Source organism: Rhinichthys klamathensis, unplaced genomic scaffold (assembly GCF_029890125.1).
Source record: "Rhinichthys klamathensis goyatoka isolate OS25496 unplaced genomic scaffold, OSU_Roscu_1.1 h1tg000080l_1, whole genome shotgun sequence".
Lineage (NCBI taxonomy): Eukaryota > Metazoa > Chordata > Actinopteri > Cypriniformes > Leuciscidae > Rhinichthys > Rhinichthys klamathensis.
The window spans coordinates 177,501-201,323 of NW_026606622.1; the positions used below are offsets into that span (position 1 = coordinate 177,501).

At 42.0% G+C, this 23,823-nt stretch overlaps 1 protein-coding gene across 1 annotated transcript in view; it reads left to right on the forward strand.

The window, feature by feature from the left end:
- LOC130085483 (cGMP-dependent 3',5'-cyclic phosphodiesterase) overlaps window positions 1-23,823 on the forward strand; it is a 166,014-nt gene that overhangs the window by 140,298 nt on the left and 1,893 nt on the right. Inside the window, exons 19-29 of the mRNA XM_056251255.1 lie at window positions 1,671-1,783; window positions 3,200-3,400; window positions 3,483-3,553; window positions 7,692-7,814; window positions 9,250-9,337; window positions 9,427-9,474; window positions 11,071-11,145; window positions 11,750-11,849; window positions 15,413-15,525; window positions 16,096-16,134; window positions 17,058-17,164. Coding sequence (XP_056107230.1) covers window positions 1,671-1,783; window positions 3,200-3,400; window positions 3,483-3,553; window positions 7,692-7,814; window positions 9,250-9,337; window positions 9,427-9,474; window positions 11,071-11,145; window positions 11,750-11,849; window positions 15,413-15,525; window positions 16,096-16,134; window positions 17,058-17,164 — 1,078 coding nt within the window. The remainder of the gene's footprint in view (window positions 1-1,670; window positions 1,784-3,199; window positions 3,401-3,482; window positions 3,554-7,691; window positions 7,815-9,249; window positions 9,338-9,426; window positions 9,475-11,070; window positions 11,146-11,749; window positions 11,850-15,412; window positions 15,526-16,095; window positions 16,135-17,057; window positions 17,165-23,823) is intronic.

A 23,823-nucleotide genomic window follows, 5' to 3' on the forward strand; every position in this document is an offset into this window, starting at 1 on the left:
CTGTGTGTCTGTCTGTCTGTGTGTCTGTCTTTGTGTCTGTCTGTGTGTCTGTCTGTCTGTGTGTCTGTCTGTGTGTCTGTCTGTGTGTCTGTCTGTCTGGGTGTCTGTCTGTGTGTCTGTCTGTCTGTGTGTCTGTCTGTGTGTCTGTCTGTCTGGGTGTCTGTCTGTGTGTCTGTCTGTCTGTCTGTCTGTGTGTCTGTCTGTGTGTCTGTCTGTGTTTCTGTCTGTCTGTGTGTCTGTCTGTGTGTCTGTCTGTCTGTGTGTCTGTCTGTGTGTCTGTCTGTCTGGGTGTCTGTCTGTGTGTCTGTCTGTCTGTCTGTCTGTGTTTCTGTCTGTGTGTCTGTCTGTGTTTCTGTCTGTCTGGGTGTCTGTCTGTGTGTCTGTCTGTCTGTGTGTCTGTCTGTGTGTCTGTCTGTCTGGGTGTCTGTCTGTGTTTCTGTCTGTCTGTGTGTCTGTATCCAGTGATGTGAATAACGGCGTTATCTTTTTCAGTAACGAGTAATCAAACGAATTACTGTTTCCCCCGTTACAACGCAGTTACCGTTACTGACAAAAACATGTGGCGTTACTATATTGAACTCACTGAAGCGGCTTTCACCCGAGTGAGTAGGCCTCTCTCCGCCATAGGACCTGCAAAGTTTTTTCTCTGGTGTGTGTGTGTGTGTGTTTATGAGCCGCCAGAGTGGACAAAAGTGAAGCGAACGGCGCGAGAGAGACCGAGTGTGTCCGAGCATTATATAGTTTGTTTATAAATAAATGACACATTCCAGCATTAGACAGCATTATCTATAGCCTATTGGTATCATCTGCAACGTTAATTAATTGACATGGTTATACAAATAAAATCTAAATAATAACCTACAGGGAACGTTCTGTTTAGGTTATAAAATAAAACCCGAAAATAACCTGCAGGGAACATTCGAAAACATCTTTGTTTGACCGGTTGCTAAAAATAAACCCCCAAAATATTATATTTGAGTATTATATATATATATATTTTTGGTACATTGTTCAGTATTATATTGAGAGAGCACTTGTTAAACTGTTTACTTTTGTAAGGAATAAAATACTTAGGCTACAGTATGTCTACTAGTTGTGAAGTTGTGTAACAGTTTTATCATTTAATATGCACAAAGAGTATGTATATTTTGTATTATTATTTATTCATTTTTGGTACATTTCTTAAGAAGCATAATTTATTTTTAAACTTATTTGTTGGCCAGTTGGGCTCTGTGTGATATTAAGTATAAACCATCTCTAATGTTTTATTGTTCTACTATAGTAATGCTAATATTTAGAATAATATATTGAATTTAATAGGCGTCTCTCACATTGTCCCACAGCAACATTAAAATAGAATAAATTATTATTATAAAACATTGAACACTAATCCACACTATTAAGTGTCCATTTCATTAATTTAACATATTTAATACTGGGGGCATCCAAATTATTTGACATAGGCCTATTTGAATTTTATTTTATTTTTTTAAGTAACGCAATAGTTACTTTCTCTGGTAATTAGTTACTTTTATAATGATGTAACTCAGTTACTAACTCAGTTACTATTTGTGAGAAGTAACTAGTAACTATAACTAATTACTTTTTTTAAGTAACATGCTCAACACTGTCTGTCTGTCTGTCTGTGTGACTCTTTGGTTTCTCATCAGAGGTGATTGGAGTGGCAGAGCTGGTGAATAAAACTAACGGTCCGTGGTTCAATCGTTTTGATGAGGATCTGGCGACGGCCTTCTCTATTTACTGTGGCATCAGTATCGCTCATGTACGAGTTTCTACATCACTGAAAAACTCAATAGATTAGAAATGTATATGTTATATACATATATATATATATTTTTTTTATATATATATATATATATATATATATATATATATATACAGTCAAACCAAAAATTATTCAGACACCAGATATAATTGATATTGTTTTACTAGTGGGTCCAGGAGTGAGGAGAGCAAAATAAAGTAAACTGTGACATATTATACCCAACAATATATATATACAGTGACTACCAGTTAAAATTTGGGACCAAAAATTAGTCTGTCACTTTGAGCTGATCATGTTTTGCTGAAGTGTGTTTTCTGTAATTGCTAATGCTCTTTTTACACACAGACTGAACAACATGAAGCATTGCTTGGTCACTGGTTGAGCTAAACTGGTATTATCTAATTGTGTAGTTAAATTTAACAGCTGACAGATATTCAACATAATTCATGTGTGAGAGTCTAACAGAAGGACGGACAAAACCAGTTTGATAACTCTGAGTTCTTTTCATATTTTATTACCATTTTCTAAACTATAGCAAATAAATTGTGAGAAATGATAATGTGAGAAATGTTGAAGGTGTCTGAATAAATGTTGGTTGACTGTGTATATATATATAAATGTATATAATAAAAAAATAATAAAACATGAAATATAAATATATATACATTATATATATATAGGTTTCATGTGGTTTTGAACAACAATTATAGTATTTTGTACTACTAATTTTATTTATAATATTTACCATTTTGTACTAATATTTTATACAATTTTGTGCTGCTAATCTATAAAATTTATGTTATTTTGGGGTAATAATTATCTATTAAATGTATACTATTTTGTACTACTAATTCATATTAATTCATTTTTGTATGTATTATTATTGTGCTATTTATTTATTTTATTTTTGTAATTAATATATATATATATATATATATGTTTGTGTATTACAAAAATAAAATAAATATAAAAAATGTTTTCAATGTATATAAAATATACATTTATTTTATTTACATTAAAAAAATTATTTATATTTATTTTATTTTTGTAATACACACACACATATATATATATATAATTACAAAAATAAAATATATGAAATATAAATGTATACATTATATATATATATATATATATATATATATATAGGTTTTATATGGTTTTGAACAACAATTAGTATTTTGTGCTACTAATTCATACAAAATGATTTTGTACTATTAATGTCTTATTATTTATTATTACTTTTTATGTATTATTTATTTGTTTTTAATGTATTATTATTGTGCTATACAATCATATATAAAATGTTTTTGTCATTTTATATATATATATATATATATAATGCATTTGTGTTTATATATGTGATATGTGTAATATTTTATTTATTTATTTATATCTGTGTGTGTGTGTCAGTCTCTCCTGTATAAGAAGGTCCACGAGGCTCAGTTCCGCAGTCATCTGGCCAATGAGATGATGATGTACCATATGAAGGTGTCGGAGGAAGAGGTCACTAAACTTCTGTACACCGGCGTTGAGCCGGTCCAAATAATCCACCCCAACTTTGCAGAGTTCACTTACACGCCGCGATCTCTGTCGGACGACAGCACGCCTATGGTACCGACACACACCAAACCCACAACGAGATTCACATGGACGACTGAAACACTGATGATGTCTGTCTGTCTGTCTCTCGCAGGGCGTTCTCAGCATGTTTGAAGACATGGGCTTCATAAACACCTATAAGATCGACCTGCACACGTTAGCCAGGTACAGACACACACCTGTCCTTTCTGTGATTGCCCCTTTAATAGTCAATAACAAAGATTGTGACAAATATTTCAGAAATCGTCTCAGGTTATGACTGTAACCATGGTTCCCCGAAAAAGGGAACAAGACACTGCGTCTGAGAATTGTACGCTGAGGGAACACCTCTGTGTCATTGCATCGTGAAGCGCTTGTGAAATCAAATTTAAGGCTTAATATAATTTAAATGGAAGAGTTTAAAAAATAAATTCACCCCCATCACAACACTTCCGTGATGGAATCAAGAGAGTTTATAATCACGCCGCCGTACTGACAAGGGCCTGTCTTGTGTGGAATCGTAAAGAGCAGCGCTGAGACAAGAGCACCTGGGACCTTGATGAAGAGCCTAAACCCAGCTTATAAATCCTCACAATGTGTGCGGAGAGGAGCAGCCCGAGAATCAACTCTATACAAGCAGGAGAAAGACTTTCCTGCACCGTCGTCGAATCGAAAGCACACTCTTCTTGGCATTCAATCTTAACACAAACTCTCTCATATGGGCGAGAACGACATCTCGATGCCAAACTGCCAACATAGCTAAGATCAACCAGCCGTCTCTGTAGTTCATCACGCGAATGCCCTTGAGTCAGAACAGAGCCCGTGCTTCATCCACACGTTTGGAGAAAGTGTGCGGTGACAAGGCTAAGCCAGAAGGAAAAACCGATATTGGTACGCTTCGCCACCGAAAGCAAACTTCAGGAACTTTCTGTTTAAAAAAAAAACTCGCGTCAGAGGCCCACAACAGAAGGACATGAATAGTTGAAATAAAGTCGTTATTTTTGTTGTTTTTGCGCACAAAGTGTATTCTCGTCGCTTGATAAACTTAAGGTTGAGCCACTGTAGTCACTTGGACTATTTTAACAATGTTTTTACTAACTTTTCTGGACCGGCAGAAGGAAATTACCTAGAAGCCTATGAAGGAGTGAGACAGCCCTCAGATTTCACCCAAAATATCTTAATTTGTGTTCCAAAAAATTGAACGAAAGTCTTACGGGGAACAACATGAAGGAGAGTAATTACTGACAGAGTTTACATTTTTAGGTGAACTAACCCTTAAAGACTCAATATAAAACCGGCTTCTTCCAACGGCTCGACACCTCAGGAGATCAGGAACAAACGCCAGGCCCTGATGAAGAGGTTGTGATCTAGAGGGCAGGAAACGTTCATCTAGCTTTCTTTAATGATGATCTTACTGTTTCTCAGCCGGCCAGTCGGTGTTTAATCTGGCCAAGACACGAGTTACAGCCTCCATAATAAGCAGAAGTGTGTCCTGCCTCAATGCTAACAACATCCAACTCCTCACAGCTGAATCGCATCACTCAGGGCTGATGAAACCGCTGAGCAAATGCTTCCAAACCCTGAGATAAGGCACTAGATCTGGCAGGTGAGGAGAGCTCGTCTCTAAACCCTCTGTTCTCAATGCACACTATCAGCCGCCTCAAGAGCTCCATTCACAAACAAACAACTCACAAATCGTGTGTATCCCCACCTGTGATGTAGCGAGGGCAAGGAGGAGCACGTGATTTAAACTGCTGTTTGCTCGCCATTTTATACTTATAAATAACTCCTGTCCAATACAATGAAATGTATCTGCTTGTGACAGACAAACATCAGATAGACAGACGGGACAGAAGCTAACGCTGCTTCAGGTTATGCTTTATAGTTTCCCGGCGTTCAGTCACGCCATTGGACGGATTTCACACATGCTTCACGACCCAATCACAGAGAGGCGTTCCCACAGCGTACAGTTCTCGGACACAGCGCGAGTTCCCTTGGAAGGGAACTAAAGGGATGTGGTGTGCTCTTAGAAATCTCAGATTTGCATTTAAGTTGGTTTTGAACAACAATTTATATATTTTTTTACTACTAATTTATAAAATTTTCAACTAATCTTATGATATAAAGACTCAATTTCAGGTAAAAGTCGTTTAATATTCTCCCTACACCTCTCAATCATATATATATACAGGTCCTTCTCAAAAAATTAGCATATTGTGATAAAGTTAATTATTTTCCATAATGTAATGATAAAAATTAAACTTTCATATATTTTAGATTCATTGCACACCAACTGAAATATTTCAGGTCTTTTATTGTTTTAATACTGATGATTTTGGCATACAGCTCATGAAAACCCAAAATTCCTGTCTCAAAAAATTAGCATATTTCATCCGACCAATAAAAGAAGTGTTTTTAATACAAAAAAAAAAGTCAACCTTCAAATAATTATGTTCAGTTATGCACTCAATAGTCAATACTTGGTCGGGAATCCTTTTGCAGAAATGACTGCTTCAATGGGGCGTGGCATGGAGGCAATCAGCCTGTGGCACTGCTGAGGTGTTATGGAGGCCCAGGATGCTTCGATAGCGGCCTTAAGCTCATCCAGAGTGTTGGGTCTTGCGTCTCTCAACTTTCTCTTCACAATTTCCCACAGATTCTCTATGGGGTTCAGGTCAGGAGAGTTGGCAGGCCAATTGAGCACAGTAATACCATGGTCAGTAGACCATTTACCAGTGGTTTTGGCACTGTGAGCAGGTGCCAGGTCGTGCTGAAAAATGAAATCTTCATCTCCATAAAGCTTTTCAGCAGATGGAAGCATGAAGTGCTCCAAAATCTCCTGATAGCTAGCTGCATTGACCCTGCCCTTGATAAAACACAGTGCACCAACACCAGCAGCTGACATGGCACCCCAGACCATCACTGACTGTGGGTACTTGACACTGGACTTCAGGCATTTTGGCATTTCCTTCTCCCCAGTCTTCCTCCAGACTCTGGCACCTTGATTTCCGAATGATATGCAAAACTGAGCAACAGTCCAGTGCTGCTTCTCTGTAGCCCAGGTCAGGCGCTTCTGCCGCTGTTTCTGGTTCAAAAGTGGCTTGACCTGGGGAATGCGGCACCTGTAGCCCATTTCCTGCACACGCCTGTGCACGGTGGCTCTGGATGTTTCTACTCCAGACTCAGTCCACTGCTTCCGCAGGTCCCCCAAGCTCTGGAATCGGTCCTTCTCCACAATCTTCCTCAGGGTCCGGTCACCTCTTCACGTTGTGCAGCGTTTTTTGCCGCACTTTTTCCTTCCCACAGACTTCCCACTGAGGTGCCTTGATACAGCACTCTGGGAACAGCCTATTTGTTCAGAAATTTCTTTCTGTCTTATCCCTCTTGCTTGAGGGTGTCAATGATGGCCTTTTGGACAGCCTTACCCATGATTGCGGTTTTGAGTAATGAAACAGGCTGGGAGTTTTTAAAAGCCTCAGGAATCTTTTGCAGGTGTTTAGAGTTAATTAGTTGATTCAGATGATTAGGTTAATAGCTCGTTCAGACCCTTTTCATGATATGCTAATTTTTTGAGACAGGAATTTTGGGTTTTCATGAGCTGTATGCCAAAATCATCAGTATTAAAACAATAAAAGACCTGAAATATTTCAGTTGGTGTGCAATGAATCTAAAATATATGAAAGTTTAATTTTTATCATTACATTATGGAAAATAATGAACTTTATCACAATATGCTAATTTTTTGAGAAGGACCTGTATGGTTAGGGTTAGAGTTAGAGTTGTCAAAAGAATTAGATTTAATTTGCATGACATTTTTTACCATCAAAAATATGTAAAAAAAATTATGTATATATATATATATATATATATATATATATATATATATATATATATAAAAAATGATAAAAAATGTCATACAAATTAAATTAATGTCTTTGGACAACTCTACCTCTTCCATGTCATTAATACATCTGAATGCTGAGACTTACTGACCGTGACGCATAATCATGTCTGTGATATCATTTCCTGTCTTATGCTTTTCTTGTCACATAACATGTTGGTTACACACACTGACTTTGATTGCTTTGACAGTCTTGTCAATCTTCTGTTGACCTCATGTATATTTGATGAGTATCTCACCTGAGCAAAGACTCGCTGATGCTGATGCTGTTGCCAGGCAACGGAGCGCCTCATCTATAAGTCATGTCTGACATCATAGAGGGATGTTACACTTCAGACTGATGGAGTGTCAATCAACTGAGAGGAATCCATAATGAGATTCATGTGGAATAAAATGTGTTATGGTGGTTTTCCTGTTGTTTAGGTTTTGTCTGATGGTGAAGAAGGGCTATAGAGACCCTCCGTATCACAACTGGATGCACGCCTTCTCCGTCTCACACTTCTGCTACCTGCTGTACAAGAACCTGGAACTAGCCAACTACCTCGAGTAAGAACACTCACTCACACACACACACACACACACACACACACACACACACACTCACTCACACACACACACACACACTCACACACACACTCACACACACCTTATCCGTCTCACACTTCTGCTACCTGCTGTACAAGAACCTGGAACTAGCCAACTACCTCGAGTAAGAACACACACACACACACACACACACACACACACACACTCACACATACACTCACACACACCTTCTCCGTCTCACACTTCTGCTACCTGCTGTACAAGAACCTGGAACTAGCCAACTACCTCGAGTAAGAACACTCACTCACACACACACACACACACACACTCACTCACACACACACACACACACACACTCACACACACACTCACACACACCTTATCCGTCTCACACTTCTGCTACCTGCTGTACAAGAACCTGGAACTAGCCAACTACCTCGAGTAAGAACACACACACACACACACACACACACACACACACTCACACATACACTCACACACACCTTCTCCGTCTCACACTTCTGCTACCTGCTGTACAAGAACCTGGAACTAGCCAACTACCTCGAGTAAGAACACACACACACACACACACACACACACACACACACACACACACACACACACACACACACACACACACACACACCACACACACACACTCACTCACACACACACACACACTCACACACACACACTCACACACACCTTCTCCGTCTCACACTTCTGCTACCTGCTGTACAAGAACCTGGAACTAGCCAACTACCTCGAGTAAGAACACTCACTCACACACACACACACACACACACACACACACACACACACACACACACACACACACACACACACACACACACACTCACACATACACTCACACACACCTTCTCCGTCTCACACTTCTGCTACCTGCTGTACAAGAACCTGGAACTAGCCAACTACCTCGAGTAAGAACACTCACTCACACACACACACACACACACACACACACACACACACACACACACACACACACACACACACACACACACACACACACACACACTCACTCACACACACACACACACACTCACACACACACTCACACACACCTTCTCCGTCTCACACTTCTGCTACCTGCTGTACAAGAACCTGGAACTAGCCAACTACCTCGAGTAAGAACACTCACTCACACACACACACACACACACACACACACACTCACACACACACTCACACACACCTTCTCCGTCTCACACTTCTGCTACCTGCTGTACAAGAACCTGGAACTAGCCAACTACCTCGAGTAAGAACACACACACACACACACACACACACACACACACACACACACACACACACACACACACACACACACACACACACACACACACACACACTGAATTACTGAAGAAGACGCTGCTGTTTGTGTTGTCTGAGTGTGTGTGTGTGTTTCTGGCAGAGATATAGAGATCCTGGCGCTGTTTGTGTCCTGCATGTGTCACGATCTGGACCATCGAGGAACCAACAACTCCTTCCAGGTCGACTCGGTACGTCAGAAACACTGCAGATGTGGAACAGTTGATTGCATGAAATGTAATAAAAAAAAAGTGTTTTCTGCATTTATTGTTTTCTCCAGCAATCCGTCCTGGCGGCTCTGTACAGTTCAGAGGGATCTGTGATGGAGGTACACACACACACACACACACACTCTCTCTCTCACACACACACACACACACACACACACACACACACACACACACACACACACACACACACACACACACTGTTGACATGCTTATTTTCATACTCATAATGACCAGGATTATTTTAGTATGATTGAGATGCTATTACAGTATTTATTAATATTTTAATTTTTTTTTTTTTTTTTTCTGTTTTTCTTTTAATTTTAGTATGTTTTAGTACTTTTGAGTTTTTGTCTATTTTATTTGTTTTATTGTATATCTACTTTTGTTTATTTAGTTCTAGTTATTTTAGTATGATTCCTTTATATTTTATGTGGTTTTATTTCAGTGGATGTATCTAATAACCCTGTTTGTCCAATGGTTTGAGCAGTTGTTTTACAGTATGTTAGTTAGTTCACTAACTTTATTAGTTCACTTCAGAATTAAAATGTCCTGATAATTTCCTCTCCTCCACGTCATCCAAGATGTTCATGTGTTTCTTTCTTCAGTGGAAAAGAAATGAAGGTTTTTGAGGAACACACTCCAGATGTTTCTCCATATAGTGTCTTCAATGGGGTCCAACGGGTCGAAGGTCCAGATGTGAGTTTCAGTGCAGCTTCAAAGTCTCGACACGATCCAGCCGAGGAATAAGAGTCTGATCTAGACAAACCAGCGGACATTTATAACAAAATACACATTTATTTACTTTTAACCACTAATGCTGGTCTTGCTCGAGCTGTGATGCGACACACATTACGTCATCAGGGTGAAAGGTCAAGCGGGACGTAGGGGGAAGAACCGACCCAGAGTTTAAAAAGAGAACGAGTCAAACGCCATTTACAAAAAAATATTATAAATAAAAGGTAAAACAACGATGTCGAACAATTTTGACGTTAGAGGAGAAAATGAGATGAGAGTTTTTGATGACGTAATGTGTGTCGCATCACAGCTCATGCAAGACCAGCATTAGTGGATACAAGTATATAAATGTGTATTTTGTTATAAATGTCCGCTGGTTTGTCTAGATCAGACTCTTATTCCTCGGCTGGATCGTGTCGAGACTTTGAAGCTGCACTGAAACTCACATCTGGACCTTCGACCCGTTGGACCCCATTGAAGTCACTATATGGAGAAACCCTGGAGTGTGTTCCTCAAAAACCGTAATTTCTTTTCCACTGAAGAAAGAAAGACATGAACATCTCGGATGACGTGGAGGAGAGGAAATTATCAGGAAACTTTAAACCTGAAGTGAACTACTACTTTAAAGCCACACAGAAGCTGTTGTTGTGGTTGATTGACAGATGAGTGGGCGGTTGTGTGTGTGTGTGTGTGTGTGTGTGTGTGTGTGTGTGTGTGTGTGTGTGTCTGACAGATGAGTGGGCAGTCGTGTGTGTGTGTGTGTGTGTGTGTTTGTGTGTGTGTGTGTGTGTGTGTGTGTGTGTGTGTGTGTGTGTGTGTGTGTGTCTGACAGATCATAGAAGAGTTTGGATCTGTTTCATCACTCTTGTGATTGTCTGCTGCCCTCTGCTGCTCAACTGACTCAAACACACTCAGTGATTCAGTGTGTGTGTGTGTGTGTGTGTGTGTGTGTGTTTCAGAGACATCACTTTGCTCAGGCCATCGCGATCCTCAACACACACGGCTGCAACATCTTTGAGAAGTTCTCTAGAAAGGTGAACCTTCTGCATCTTGTTTTGGTTTTTCTGGTTAAGAAAGGAGAAATAAATCATGATATGGTCTGTTCTTATTACAGCCACAGGTTTTATTTTACTGTGCAAAATAAATGCATTGAAAAACAACAAGCATACATTTACTGCAACATGATCAGTTATTAATATTTCATTGGTTCTCTTGTTTTGCATGTGTTCATAATTTCTTTATGAGATCCTGGACAAAAATTATGTCGCACAATTTGGCATGTGTTACTGCGTGATCACAAATACAACAAGCACAACTACGCAATATGCTTTCAAAATCTTTAACAAATTGTGTCATTATGCAGTATTTCACATTAATATGTAATTCAATAAAATTCCAAAATGTTTAAGTTTTCTTAACTTTTACTGCCCCATGATGCTTTGCTGTCCCATGATGCTTTGCTGACCCATGATGCTTTGCTGACCCATGATGCTTTGCTGTCCCATGATGCTTTGCTGACCCATGATGCTTTGCTGTCCCATGATGCTTTGCTGTCCCATGATGCTTTTACTGCCCCATGATGCTTTGCTGACCCATGATGCTTTGCTGACCCATGATGCTTTGCTCTCGGTGTTCCAGGATTATCAGCGGATGCTGGATCTGATTAGAGATATAATCCTGGCCACAGATCTGGCTCATCACCTGAGGATCTTCAAGGACCTGCAGAAGATGGCCGACGGTGAGACGCCAGTGTGTGTGTGTGTGTGAGAGTGAGTGTGTATGCTTTTGTTTTTGTGATATATGAGGAAACAAATGTGTATAATGACATGCATATTACACTGGTATTACAACTTACACGTGATATATGAGGACATTGCATGAGTCCTCATATTTCAAATAGCTTAAAAAACATAAAAAACTATGTTTTTTTTAATGTAAAAATGCAGCATGTCTCCTGAGATGGGTAGGTTTAGGGATAGGGGCAGTGTATGTGTGTGTGTGTGTGTGTGTGTGTGTGTGTGTTTGATGGGTAGGTTTAGGGATAGGGGCAGTGTAGGGGGACAGAATATACAGTTTGTCCAGTATAAAAGTCATTACGCCTATGGAATGTCCTCATATATCACAAAAACACAGCTGTGTGTGTATGTGTATGTGTATGTGTGTGTGAGTGTGTGTGTGTGAGTGTGTGTGAGGGGTAGGTTTAGGGATAGGGGCAGTGTAGGGGGACAGAATATACAGTTTGTCCAGTATAAAAGTCATTACGCCTATGGAATGTCCTCATATATCACAAAAACACAGCTGTGTGTGTATGTGTATGTGTGTGTGAGTGTGTGTGTGCGTGTGCGTGTGTGTTTGTGTGTAGAAGATGGCTGACGCCACAGGATCTCTTTCCTTTCCTGAAATGTATCTTTTTAAAGGTGCATTGTGTAATATTTGACAGAATAGTTGACAGAAATTAAATATCATATACATAACTATTTTTTCAGTGGTGTATAAAGAGCTTACATAATGAACCGTTATGTTTTTATTACCTTAGAATGAGGATTTCTATTTACACACACCGCGGGTCCACTTACATCGACATGTTTCTACGGTGGCCCTGAACGGACAAACGCGTTTCGTCACTATGTTGTTCTTCGTGCAGAGAAGCTGTAGCTGAAGTCAGCCAATAAAACACTGAGACAATGATGAACAAGTCACAATAATATTCGCAATAACATTGTTTTACTGAATAATAAAGTAAACCTAATTTCTTAATTTATCTTTGTAAAGAAACCTCAGTGCTGAACTGGCGACTCTCTGCTGTCTCAGACGACGACATCACTTCGTAGCGCCCACCATAACTTCTGTTAAGTGCAATTCGCAACCTCACCACTAGATGCTGCTAAACTTACACACTGCACCTTTAATTGATATGACACATTCCACCTGTATTGTCAAAGCATTTACAGTCAGAGTATCAAATACGTTAATTTTTAATAATAAAACATAATTTTACAAGTCATTTAGTATGTTGTAAAAATAAAAGTTTAAAAAATATAATTTATGAATAAAAAAATAAAAATAAAATGTATATTTATTTTTTAAAATAATAATAAAATATAAGTTAAAGTTAATGTTGTAAAATAAAACAATAATGCAAATAAACAAGTACATTTAATTGTAGCAAAATAGCTCTATGAAATATTAATAACCAATCATAACTTGTTATATTTGATTATGAATATTTGGATCAGTTAATCGGATTAACTTGATGTAGCTACATTAACATTACAACCAGTTACGCAGTTCATCATATGAACCCTCAATATTGGTTAGTAGTTGATTAATAGAAATGTACATTTCCAGGGCATGGGAAATGTCTACAGTGCTACTAAGAGCAAGTAGTCAAGATCTATGATTAGTGACTCCAGATATGAGCTTGATACACGGACAACTTTACGTGTGACATGAACAAGACTTTATTAACTAGATTAAACACTTAAACTACTCTAACATACGTATGCAGACAGTTTACCGAGGGAAAGAGCTGAAGCAGAATACAGGAGAGCTAGAAGTTACAGCAGTGTTTGGTGTTCAGCAGATCAACAGCCTGAGCAAACCATCAGTTTAGTTCTTACACGCCCTTCTATAAAAGGGGTACGGATACTTGATCAACTAATGAGACTAAGTTTGATACTTGCATGTCTCATCCATTTGAATTAAACTGTCCTGATTCAATTGAGGCTCCAGTTGATCTTTGCTGATGTGGTCTTGATGAGAGAGAGCCAGTGGGAGTCAGAGGAAAAAAGTGTGAGGATCTTTAGTGAATGGAAAGACGAGGCCGCAGCCTGGCACAAGCTTGGGGTCCTTGGGGGACTTCTAGTTCAGCCTCATCTTCACATCAGGACTTCAGAGAGGAACTAAGAGAGCTGGTCTTGTGATCAGTGATTTTTAAAGCGTGAAGATGTCACACACTCTGGAGGTGTGTGAGCCAATAAGAAGTGTTCCCTTTGGGGGGAGTTTTTACGAACCTATAGCAGAGCATTTGAATGTGTAATTTTATTGGGTGTTTAACAAAAGAATCTTCAAGTTCTTATAATACTAATGCGTCATAAAGTTAGCAAAATGTAATGTAAATGAACAAATGGGGGACGAAGATTGGAGTTTATAGAGACCAAACATGCCACACATATGATTTTGGTCAAACATTGTATGCAAAGGCCGAAACATTAACCCATTAGAGTTTACAAGAAAACATAGTCTAAACCTCATAAAAGGAAAATCATGAGATGGGAAAATTAGATACATGTTTATACATTTCTCAAGTGGTTATATATATATATATATTATATATAGGATTAACAGGGCTAATTTCTCCTTCTCCGTAAGAGTGTCACAGCCCTCTGTAAATTCCTGTTTTGGGCTCATAAATTCTTATCATTCTTAAGCCCAATTTATACTTCTGCGTCGAACTCCCGCCGCAGCTGCGTCGTAGGCTGTGTGTAGCGCGCGTACCCTTCGGCGTACCCTGACGTGCACCTCTCCAAAAATGTAACAACGCATCAATTCCACGCGGACGCAAGCGCTGTGATTGGTCGGCTAGAACCGCTGCCTCGGGTTTCACATGTTCCCTCTGCATGCGTCAACGCGGACAACGACGCAGAAGTATAAATTAAAGCCAACGCGTAGTCTACAGCGCAGAGGCTCCGGCGTAGGTCCGACGCAGAAGTATAAATCAGCCTTTAAGGTCCTGTAACAGGACACCGGTTCTGCCAGTGTGTTCGCTTCATTTGGGATGTTAGTTTTGGGGGAAGTTCCACAGACCTTTGTTGGGAGAGTGAGTTTAATGAATAACTAATGTGTGTCTGATTGGTCCAGACGCTACATAATATTAAATTAAAATTAAATTAATAATTTAATACATTATAAAAATAAAAGTAGAAAAATGTTAATATATCATATAATAAAATTGTGTTTTGAGTTTTCCACTAAAATCCTGTGCAGTAGCAGCGTCTCTAAGATGTTTAGGCAAACTATTCGATGTGTCCTGGGTATTTTTATAGCTTCTGAGTCACTGAACTTTGTCAAGTATGATATTCAGTTAAGAGATCTGAGAAGAGTCCATGCAATGATTTGTACACCAATAACAGAAGTTTAAAATCAATCTTATAGTAGACCGGAAGCCAGTGCAATGAGACCAAGTAATTTAAACTAATGAAATATAATATCAGTACTGCAAAATAAGCTAAAGAAATCCCCTAAATCCCTGTCTCTTCATGATTCGTGTGTGTGTGTGTGTGTGTGTGTGTGTGTGTGTAGTTGGATATAACCAGAAGAATCATACGCATCGCAGTCTGTTGCTGTGTCTGCTGATGACCTCCTGTGACCTCTCAGACCAGACCAAAGGCTGGAAGACCACCAGGAAGATTGCGGTAACACACACACACACACACACACACACACACACACACACACACACACACACACACACACACACACACACACACACACTCACACACACTCACACTCACTCACTCACTCACACATTGACTCACTCACTCACACACCCACTCACACTCACTCACTCACTCACACATTGACTCACACACTCACTCACACATTGACTCACACACTCACACATTGACTCACACACTCACTCACTCACTCACTCACTCACTCACTCACTCACTCGCTCACTCACTCACTCACTCACACATTGACTCACTCACACACCCACTCACACTCACTCACACACTCACTCACTCACACACACTCACTCACTCACACATTGACTCACACACTCACTCACTCACACATTGACTCACACACTCACTCACTCACTCACTCACTCACTCACTCACTCACTCACTCGCTCGCTCACTCACTCACTCACTCACACATTGACTCACTCACTCACACACCCACTCACACTCACTCACACACACACACTCACTCACACATTGACTCACTCACACACTCACTCTTCTGTTGTTGTGTTGCAGGAGTTAATCTATAAGGAGTTTTTCTCTCAGGGTGATTTGGTGAGTTAAATTTTAGCTTATGTTTTCTTGAATGAGAATGATCACATGACCAACGATCACATGACCAAATCACATGTCATTTATCTACGTACACAGCCGGCATGTGACCGACCTTCAACATTTAGATATGGTTTAAAATAATGTCACTTGTTGCTTCAACAAAATACAAAATACTTATACATCACTGTTGAAATTTCAATAAGATGTTGAAAATATGTTAAAACAGTGTTGCAATATCAACTTGATTCACTGAATAAATGTTAAAATGCTGTCCGGGTTTCATTAATCACTTATAGAGTTGGAAGCGAAATCTCAAAAAATGTATTTTTTTAAATTATTATTTTATTGGCTTAATTTCCAGGTTTAACAACCCTGTAAAGCTTGACATATTACATTTTATTTAAATGAAACAGTTTATGAAACATTTAGATAAAATATAAAAGGAAATCTAAAAAAGTTAGCATATGTGTTTTTATGTTTAAATATGATCCATCAGGCTTTTATGGCTGAGAATATGGAGGAAAATTTAATTCATAGACTCAAACTGAGCAAAAATATGAAATTTGCTGCAGATGCTGACATTAATATAAAATTCTGATACTTATAATGTAAATCAAGGAGATCTTTATATCAGTACAGCAGATACTGACAAATGCATATACATATTAATATCTGCCAATAATATGTCTTAGTGAGATGATATTTAAATGCTTAGTTTTATTATCCAAGCTCTGTAGTTTTAAAACATATAATGCAATGCAATACAATGATGATTTGAGGAGAATGTGTGCGACAGGTTTATCAGATCATGTTGATCATTTAGAGGCGTATCAAATATGGATTTATAGGGTTAAATGGTGCAAGAGCACACAGATTGAAAGCAGTTGTGTGTTTTCTAGGGTTAAATGATTGTGTGTTTGTAGGAGAAGGCGATGGGGAACCGACCCAGTGAGATGATGGACCGAGAGAAAGCCTACATCCCTGAACTCCAGATCAGCTTCATGGAGCACATCGCCATGCCTATATACAAGTCAGTGTCCATGCTTATTCACTTTAACCACTGTTTACATCCTTCCATAACTAATTCCATTTTGTCTTATAATATTACCAAGCATATATATTGAAAATAGCAGAGGGCCTAATACAAAGCCTTGCTGCATTCCATAATTTACTGACATTATCTAAGATTTATCCCCGTTTAAGAAGACAAAATGAAAATGGTCTGATAGGTACGATCTAAACCACCTTAATGCCTGTCCCTGAACACCAGTGTAATGTCAATCTCACTCATGTCAATCTAAGAGTATTTTATGATCTATAGTGTCCAACGCAGCACTAAGATCAAGTTAAACTAGTTTTGAGAAACAGCCTTGGTAAGTCACTTGTAATTTTAACAAGCCCAGTTTCTGTGCTATGATGGAGCCTGAATTAAAGACATACATTTTTCATAAATCATATATATTAATATATTTTCTAGCAATTTTAGAGGCAAATTATTTTGTATAAAATTAAAAAATGGTCATAAACGCAATAATCTGCTGAGTGTCTTCTCTGGTGCTCTTCGCGTGTCGGTCCAAAATTTCAATGAAATGAATGTATTATATTTTAGTTTGATAAAGTTTTTATTTAATATTTTGTATTTTTAGGTGATTTTTTATACTAAATTATATTTATGCTCTATTTATAATCCATTTATTCACTTTTTAACAGTAACAGAAAAAAAGTAACAGAATATGACGTCTATTGTTATGAAAAATAATACTATACATAATACTATTTTCAATTTTTAATTGACATATATGTATTTTCAAAATCACGTTTTACTCCAAAACTGCAAGAAAATCAAAGCCATAAATCTAAACACACTGTGTTCCATATTTGAGCTTCATATCTCAAAAAATTATCTTTCAGTGAGATGTTGTTCGGCTGCAGTACCAAACGCTTCCACTACAGGAAACTCGTCTCACTCATTTCTCATTTTTGACTGCGAGGAGCACAAGTGTGACTTGTTTTCAGGATAATTTAACCTGTTCGAATCATGTCCATGATTTTTTTGTGTGTTCACACAGCAAGTGCCAAAACCTTTACCAAGTTTCGTACAATTCCGATGAAGTAAACAATTCTAAAAAAAAAACATTAAAAAAAAGAGTACCAGAGGGTTAAAGAGAGTATTCTTACGCGTTCATGAAGTATATAAATTCTAAAGCATCAGAAGTTCAATTCTATGTAAGGTAATGTTTTTAAGAACTACAAGTAGCTTCCCTCGTTCTTGTACATAGTTGCTGTCAAAATTAGGAAAATACAATACATCTTGAGAACTTAATGCTGTCTTTGTATTGACATATGTTTTTTTATTTTATTATTATTAATATTATTGTAAAGAAGCAAAAAAAAAATCCTGTTAAATTTATGATTAAAAACTGGCAACTGTGGTTGCCAGAAATCTACCGTAAGAAATACGGTGCGCAACATTTTAGGTTTAACAGACTTAACTTAAATTTACAGTAAAAAACGTATTTCATTATCTGATATAATGTTAATTTACCGATCTATTGAAGTCACATGATAAATGCTCATCACAAGCAGCTTTTTTACAAGAAAGTTAATAGTAATAGTAGAAGCTGCACAGTGTCATTCACACAAACACCATCATGAAATTTGAAAAATACAGTAAACATTAATTTAACAACATTAAATATAACATAAAACGTCTCGGGTTACGTATGTAACCCTTGTTCCCTGAGAAAGGGAACGAGACACTGCGTCGGTGACGACACTAGGGGAACGCCCTTCAGCGTAGCACGTCTGAATTTATGAATGAAACCGAATCCAATCCTATTGGCGTTGCGTGATGACGTAGCGTGTGACGGCATAAGCGGATGTGTACAAAAGCACGCCGGCACACAGAAAATGTCAGCTTTTGCTATGAAGCAAGTGCTCCAAGCAGGGTGAGGTGTGGCGAACCGACGCAGTGTCTCGTTCCCTTTCTCAGGGAACAAGGGTTACATACGTAACCCGAGACGTTCCCTTTCGAGGGAACTCGAACTGCGTCGGTGACGACACTAGGGGAACGAGATACCCACTATGCCACAACGAACCCCGCTCATCCTAGTGTGAAGCTGTCTTCAGGCACAACTTAGGACGAAAGCACTCGTGCACCGGGTGTAGAGGGAAGGTCCAGACTGTAAAACCTCATGAATGTGTGCGGAGTGGCCCAGCCAGCCGCCTCACATATGTCATGGATAGAAACCCCTGAAAGGAGGGCTCTAGAGGACGCCATGCCTCTGGTGGAGTGAGCCCTCACGGCCATAGGTGAAGGCAAATTGCGCACCTGATAGGCCAGGGAAATAGTCTGAACGATCCAGTTGCTGATGGTCTGCTTAGAGGCGGGAAGCCCCTTCTTGGGAGACCCAAAACACACCAGCAACTGGTCCGACTTCCGCCATGAGGAGGACTTCTGGATGTAATACTGAAGTGCTCTGACAGGGCAGAGCAGATGAAGTCTCTCCTCATCCGCCGTCACATGAGGCGGAGGATGAAATGCCTGCAGAACCAAAGGCCGTGCCACATTAGATGGCACCTTGGGCAAATAGCCAGGCCTGGGGTGAAGGATGGCCTTAATGTTGCCGGGACCAAACTCCAAGCACTCATTGGAAATAGAGAGCGCCTGGAGATCTCCTACCCTCCTCAGAGAAGTAATAGCCAACAAAAAGACCACCTTAAATGAAAGGTTCTTGGCCTCAGCCGACTCCAATGGTTCGAAGGGGGCCTCGGCCAGCCCTTCGAGCACCACTGCCAGATCCCAAGAGGGAACCCTGGTGCGAGTCGCAGGTCTCATCCTCCAGGCTCCACGGAGGAAACGTACGACCAGGTGATGCCTCCCCAGAGGACCATCACTCAGAGGGGCGTGGAAAGCCGCAATGGCAGCCACATAAACCTTGAGTGTGGACGGGGTAAGCCCGGCAGAAAAGCGGTCTTGGAGAAACTCCAGTACTGAAGCCACTGGGCAGTTAACTGGGTCCAAATCACGCTCTCTGCACCAAATGGAAAATACATTCCACTTAAGGCCGTATAATTTCCTCGTGGAGGGAGCTCTGGAAGTTAGTATAGTCTCAACTACTTCCGCTGACAGGCCGGCTTCTAGGTACTGTGCCCCCTCAGGGGCCAGACCCACAGTTTCCACAGCTCGGGCCGAGGGTGGAGAACTGAGCCCCCCGCCTGAGACAACAGGTCCCTCCTCAGAGGGATCTGCCATGGCGGGCCTGCCAGAAGCAAGATGATGTCCGAGAACCATACTCGGGCCGGCCAAAACGGGGCTACTAAAAGTAGGCTGACTCCGTCCTGACGGACCCTTTCCAGAACTGCTGGGAGCAGAGCGATTGGGGGAAAGGCGTACAGACGCAGCCTCGGCCACGTCTGCACAATGGCATCCAACCCCAGCGGGGCTGGATGTGTGAGGGAGAACCACAGTGGACAGTGTGTCGTCTCTCGAGACGCAAATAGGTCCACTTCCACTGGGCCAAACCTCTCGCATATTAACTCCACCACCTCGGGGTGGAGTCTCCATTCCCCGGGCCTCAGCCCCTGCCTCGACAGCATGTCTGCTCCCTGATTCTGGTCCCCCGGGACATACATCGCCCTGAGAGACGACAGTCTCCGCTGGGACCACAGGAGGATCTGATGCGCCAGTCTGCACAGAGGGCGCGACCTCAGACCCCCCTGATGATTTAAGTAAGATACCACCGACATGTTGTCGGATCTTACTTGGACATGGCGACCATGGAGGTCTGGCAGAAAGCTCCTCAGAGCCCGGAACACCGCCAACATTTCTAGGCAATTTATGTGCCAAGAGGAATGTTGGTCCTGCCAGAGACCTCTCGTAAAACGGCCGTCCATGACCGCGCCCCAGCCCGTGAGGGAGGCGTCTGTCGAAATAGATATCCGGTGACACGACGCTCCCAGCCTGGGACCCTGGGACAAGAACCAAGGCTTCTTCCAAATTGATAGGGAACGAAGGCATCTGCGCGTAACCCTTATCAAGCGGAATGGATTTCCCCTCGGGGAAAACCCCTTGGCTCTTAACCACCACTGCAGGGCTCTCATGTGCAGCAGGCCAGAAGGTATCACGCTGGACGCTGCTGCCATTAGACCCAACACTCTCTGAAAGTGTTTGACAGTGACGGCCTGGCCTAGCTTTATCCTGGACACTGAGGTCAGGATAGACTCGATTCGAGCAGGAGACAATCGTGCCTGCATCGTGACTGAGTCCCACACCACTCCCAGGAACGTGGTTCTCTGGGCTGGTGTCAACACGCTTTTCTTCGTGTTGAGTCTCAACCCCAGGCTCTGGATGTGGGCGAGGACGACATCTCGATGCCGAATCGCCAGCTCTCTCGACTGTGCCAGTATTAACCAGTCGTCGATGTAATTGAGCACCCTGATGCCCTCGAGCCTCAGGGGTGCTAGAGCTGCATCCATACACTTGGTAAAGGTGCGAGGGGAGAGTGCTAGGCCGAACGGAAGAACCCAATATTGGTAAGCTTCGCCCCCGAAAGCAAACCTCAGGAACTTCCTGTGAGATGGAAGGATGGAGATGTGGAAGTAGGCGTCTTTTAGATCTATCGTGACAAACCAATCCTCGGATCGGATTTGATTCACGATAATGGGAATAGTGAGCATTTTGAACCTGAATCTCCTCAGAGACCGATTCAGATGCCTCAGATCTAAAATTGGACGCAACCCTCCATCCTTCTTTGGAACTATGAAGTACCGGCTGTAGAACCCGGACTCTCTGACTAGTGGGGGAACACGCTCTATGGCCCCTTTTTCTAGCAGCGAGTTGACTTCCTGTCCCAACACCAGACCCTGCTCTGGGCGCACTAACGTCCAGACCACCCCGTTGAATTTCGGTGGGCGGACCTGGAACTGTAGTCTGTACCCAATTTCCACAGTGCGCAGGACCCATGGAGAAATATTCGTGAGGTTTTGCCATGCCTCTGTGAAATTCACCAAGGGAACCAGCCCCTCGGGGCTGGTGTCCAGTGTTTTGTGTAAGCCCTTGGCGGCACCCTGAAGCGGAAGACCGGCAGGGGAAAACCGACAACGACCCACAGTGTGCGAGCGCGAACGCTGTCTGACTGCAAGCCTTTGGGGCAGAAAAGACAGCGTGTGCTCGCTGGAAGCTGGCGCGTCCCGATGCGTCAGAGACGGCGGGATACTGACGCCAGCTTCCTGAGGGCCCGACGAGAGAGGGGACCTCGGTCGCTCTCTCTCGGGGGGGGCGGCCCTTGGAGGTCCCACAGGAGTTAGGACCTCTTTCCCTTCGCCTTCCTGGACTGGATGACGGTCCTCAGATCCGTCCTTCCAGCAGGCTGTGGGTGAGAGCGCTGCCTAGGGTCCCAAGCTGCTTGAGGGGGACCTCTAGAAGCGACACTCCCTCTTTGGCCCTGGCGATAGGAGCTGGATGACGGCTGTGGCTGTTTTGACCCTCTAGCAGCCGACTTCCTAGACCTCGACCGGCGAGGGAGATATTGCCTAAACGCTTCACTCTGCTTTTTAGTGTCCTGAAATCTGTCGACGACAGCATTAACCGCCTCGCCGAACAGACCAGAGGTACAAATGGGTGCATCAAGAAGAAAAGCCCTGTCCTTCTCCTTGATGCCAGAGAGATTAAGCCACAGATGCCTCTCCGTGGTTACCAGAGCTGACATGGAGCGGCCGATGGCGCGGGCCGTCTCCTTGGTAACCCGGAGAGACAAGTCTGTGGCTTTACGAAGCTCGGCAACATCCTCCCTAGTAGGACCCTCGCCCTGGTCCATGTCTTTTAAGAGGTCGGCCTGGTACGCCTGCAGAATGGCCATCGTGTGCAGGCTCGCACCAGCCCGACCTGCCGCCATATAGGCTCTGCCCACCAACGCAGATGTAGTGCGACATGGCTTGGAGGGCAACGCCGGCGTCTTAAGGGACGATGCAAGATCGGGTGAGAGGTAACTGGCTAAAGCTTCCTCAACCCGAGGCATCGTTCCATAACCATTCTCTCTAACCCCCATAATGTCACTATAGTTCAACATCGGGGGGTTAGACAGGCGCGCTGAAAAGGGCCTGTTCCAGGATTTACACAACTCGTTGTGTAAATCCGGGAAGAACGGTAGAGACCGGCGTGGAGGATGTGCACGGTGCTGCAGGAAGCGCTCGTCGAGTTTACTTCTGACTTGCTCTTCCTGCCTCTCCTGTGGCCAACTAATATGTAGTTTAGTCACAGCCCGTGTCACCACCTCCAAAAGCTCATTATAGCTGGGCGCAGTTTGTGTGTGTGTGTGTGCTTCATGCAGATCCCCCTCCACAATGCTGAGCACATCTAATTCCTCGGAATCAGACAGCTGCAGCACTGGGTCTACATCCCGAACGGGAGAAGCCGCGGAGCGGGCTCCCGAACGGGGGATAGGGGAATCTGAGCTTTCAGATGAGGATTGGGAAAGTGCCTCGGCAGTCCCGACCCCCTCTGAAAGCTCCCTTTGCGAACCCCACGATCTAAGTCGCCGCATCGCCTCGGCAGATGCGGGACCTGAACCGCGGGAGACGGGAACGCAGCACTCTCATAGAAAGAGAATCACAGTGGCCGCAAGCAGCCCCCTCGAGAGCTGCTTGGGCGTGCTGCATTCCTAAGCAAGCCACATACATCTCGTGTGT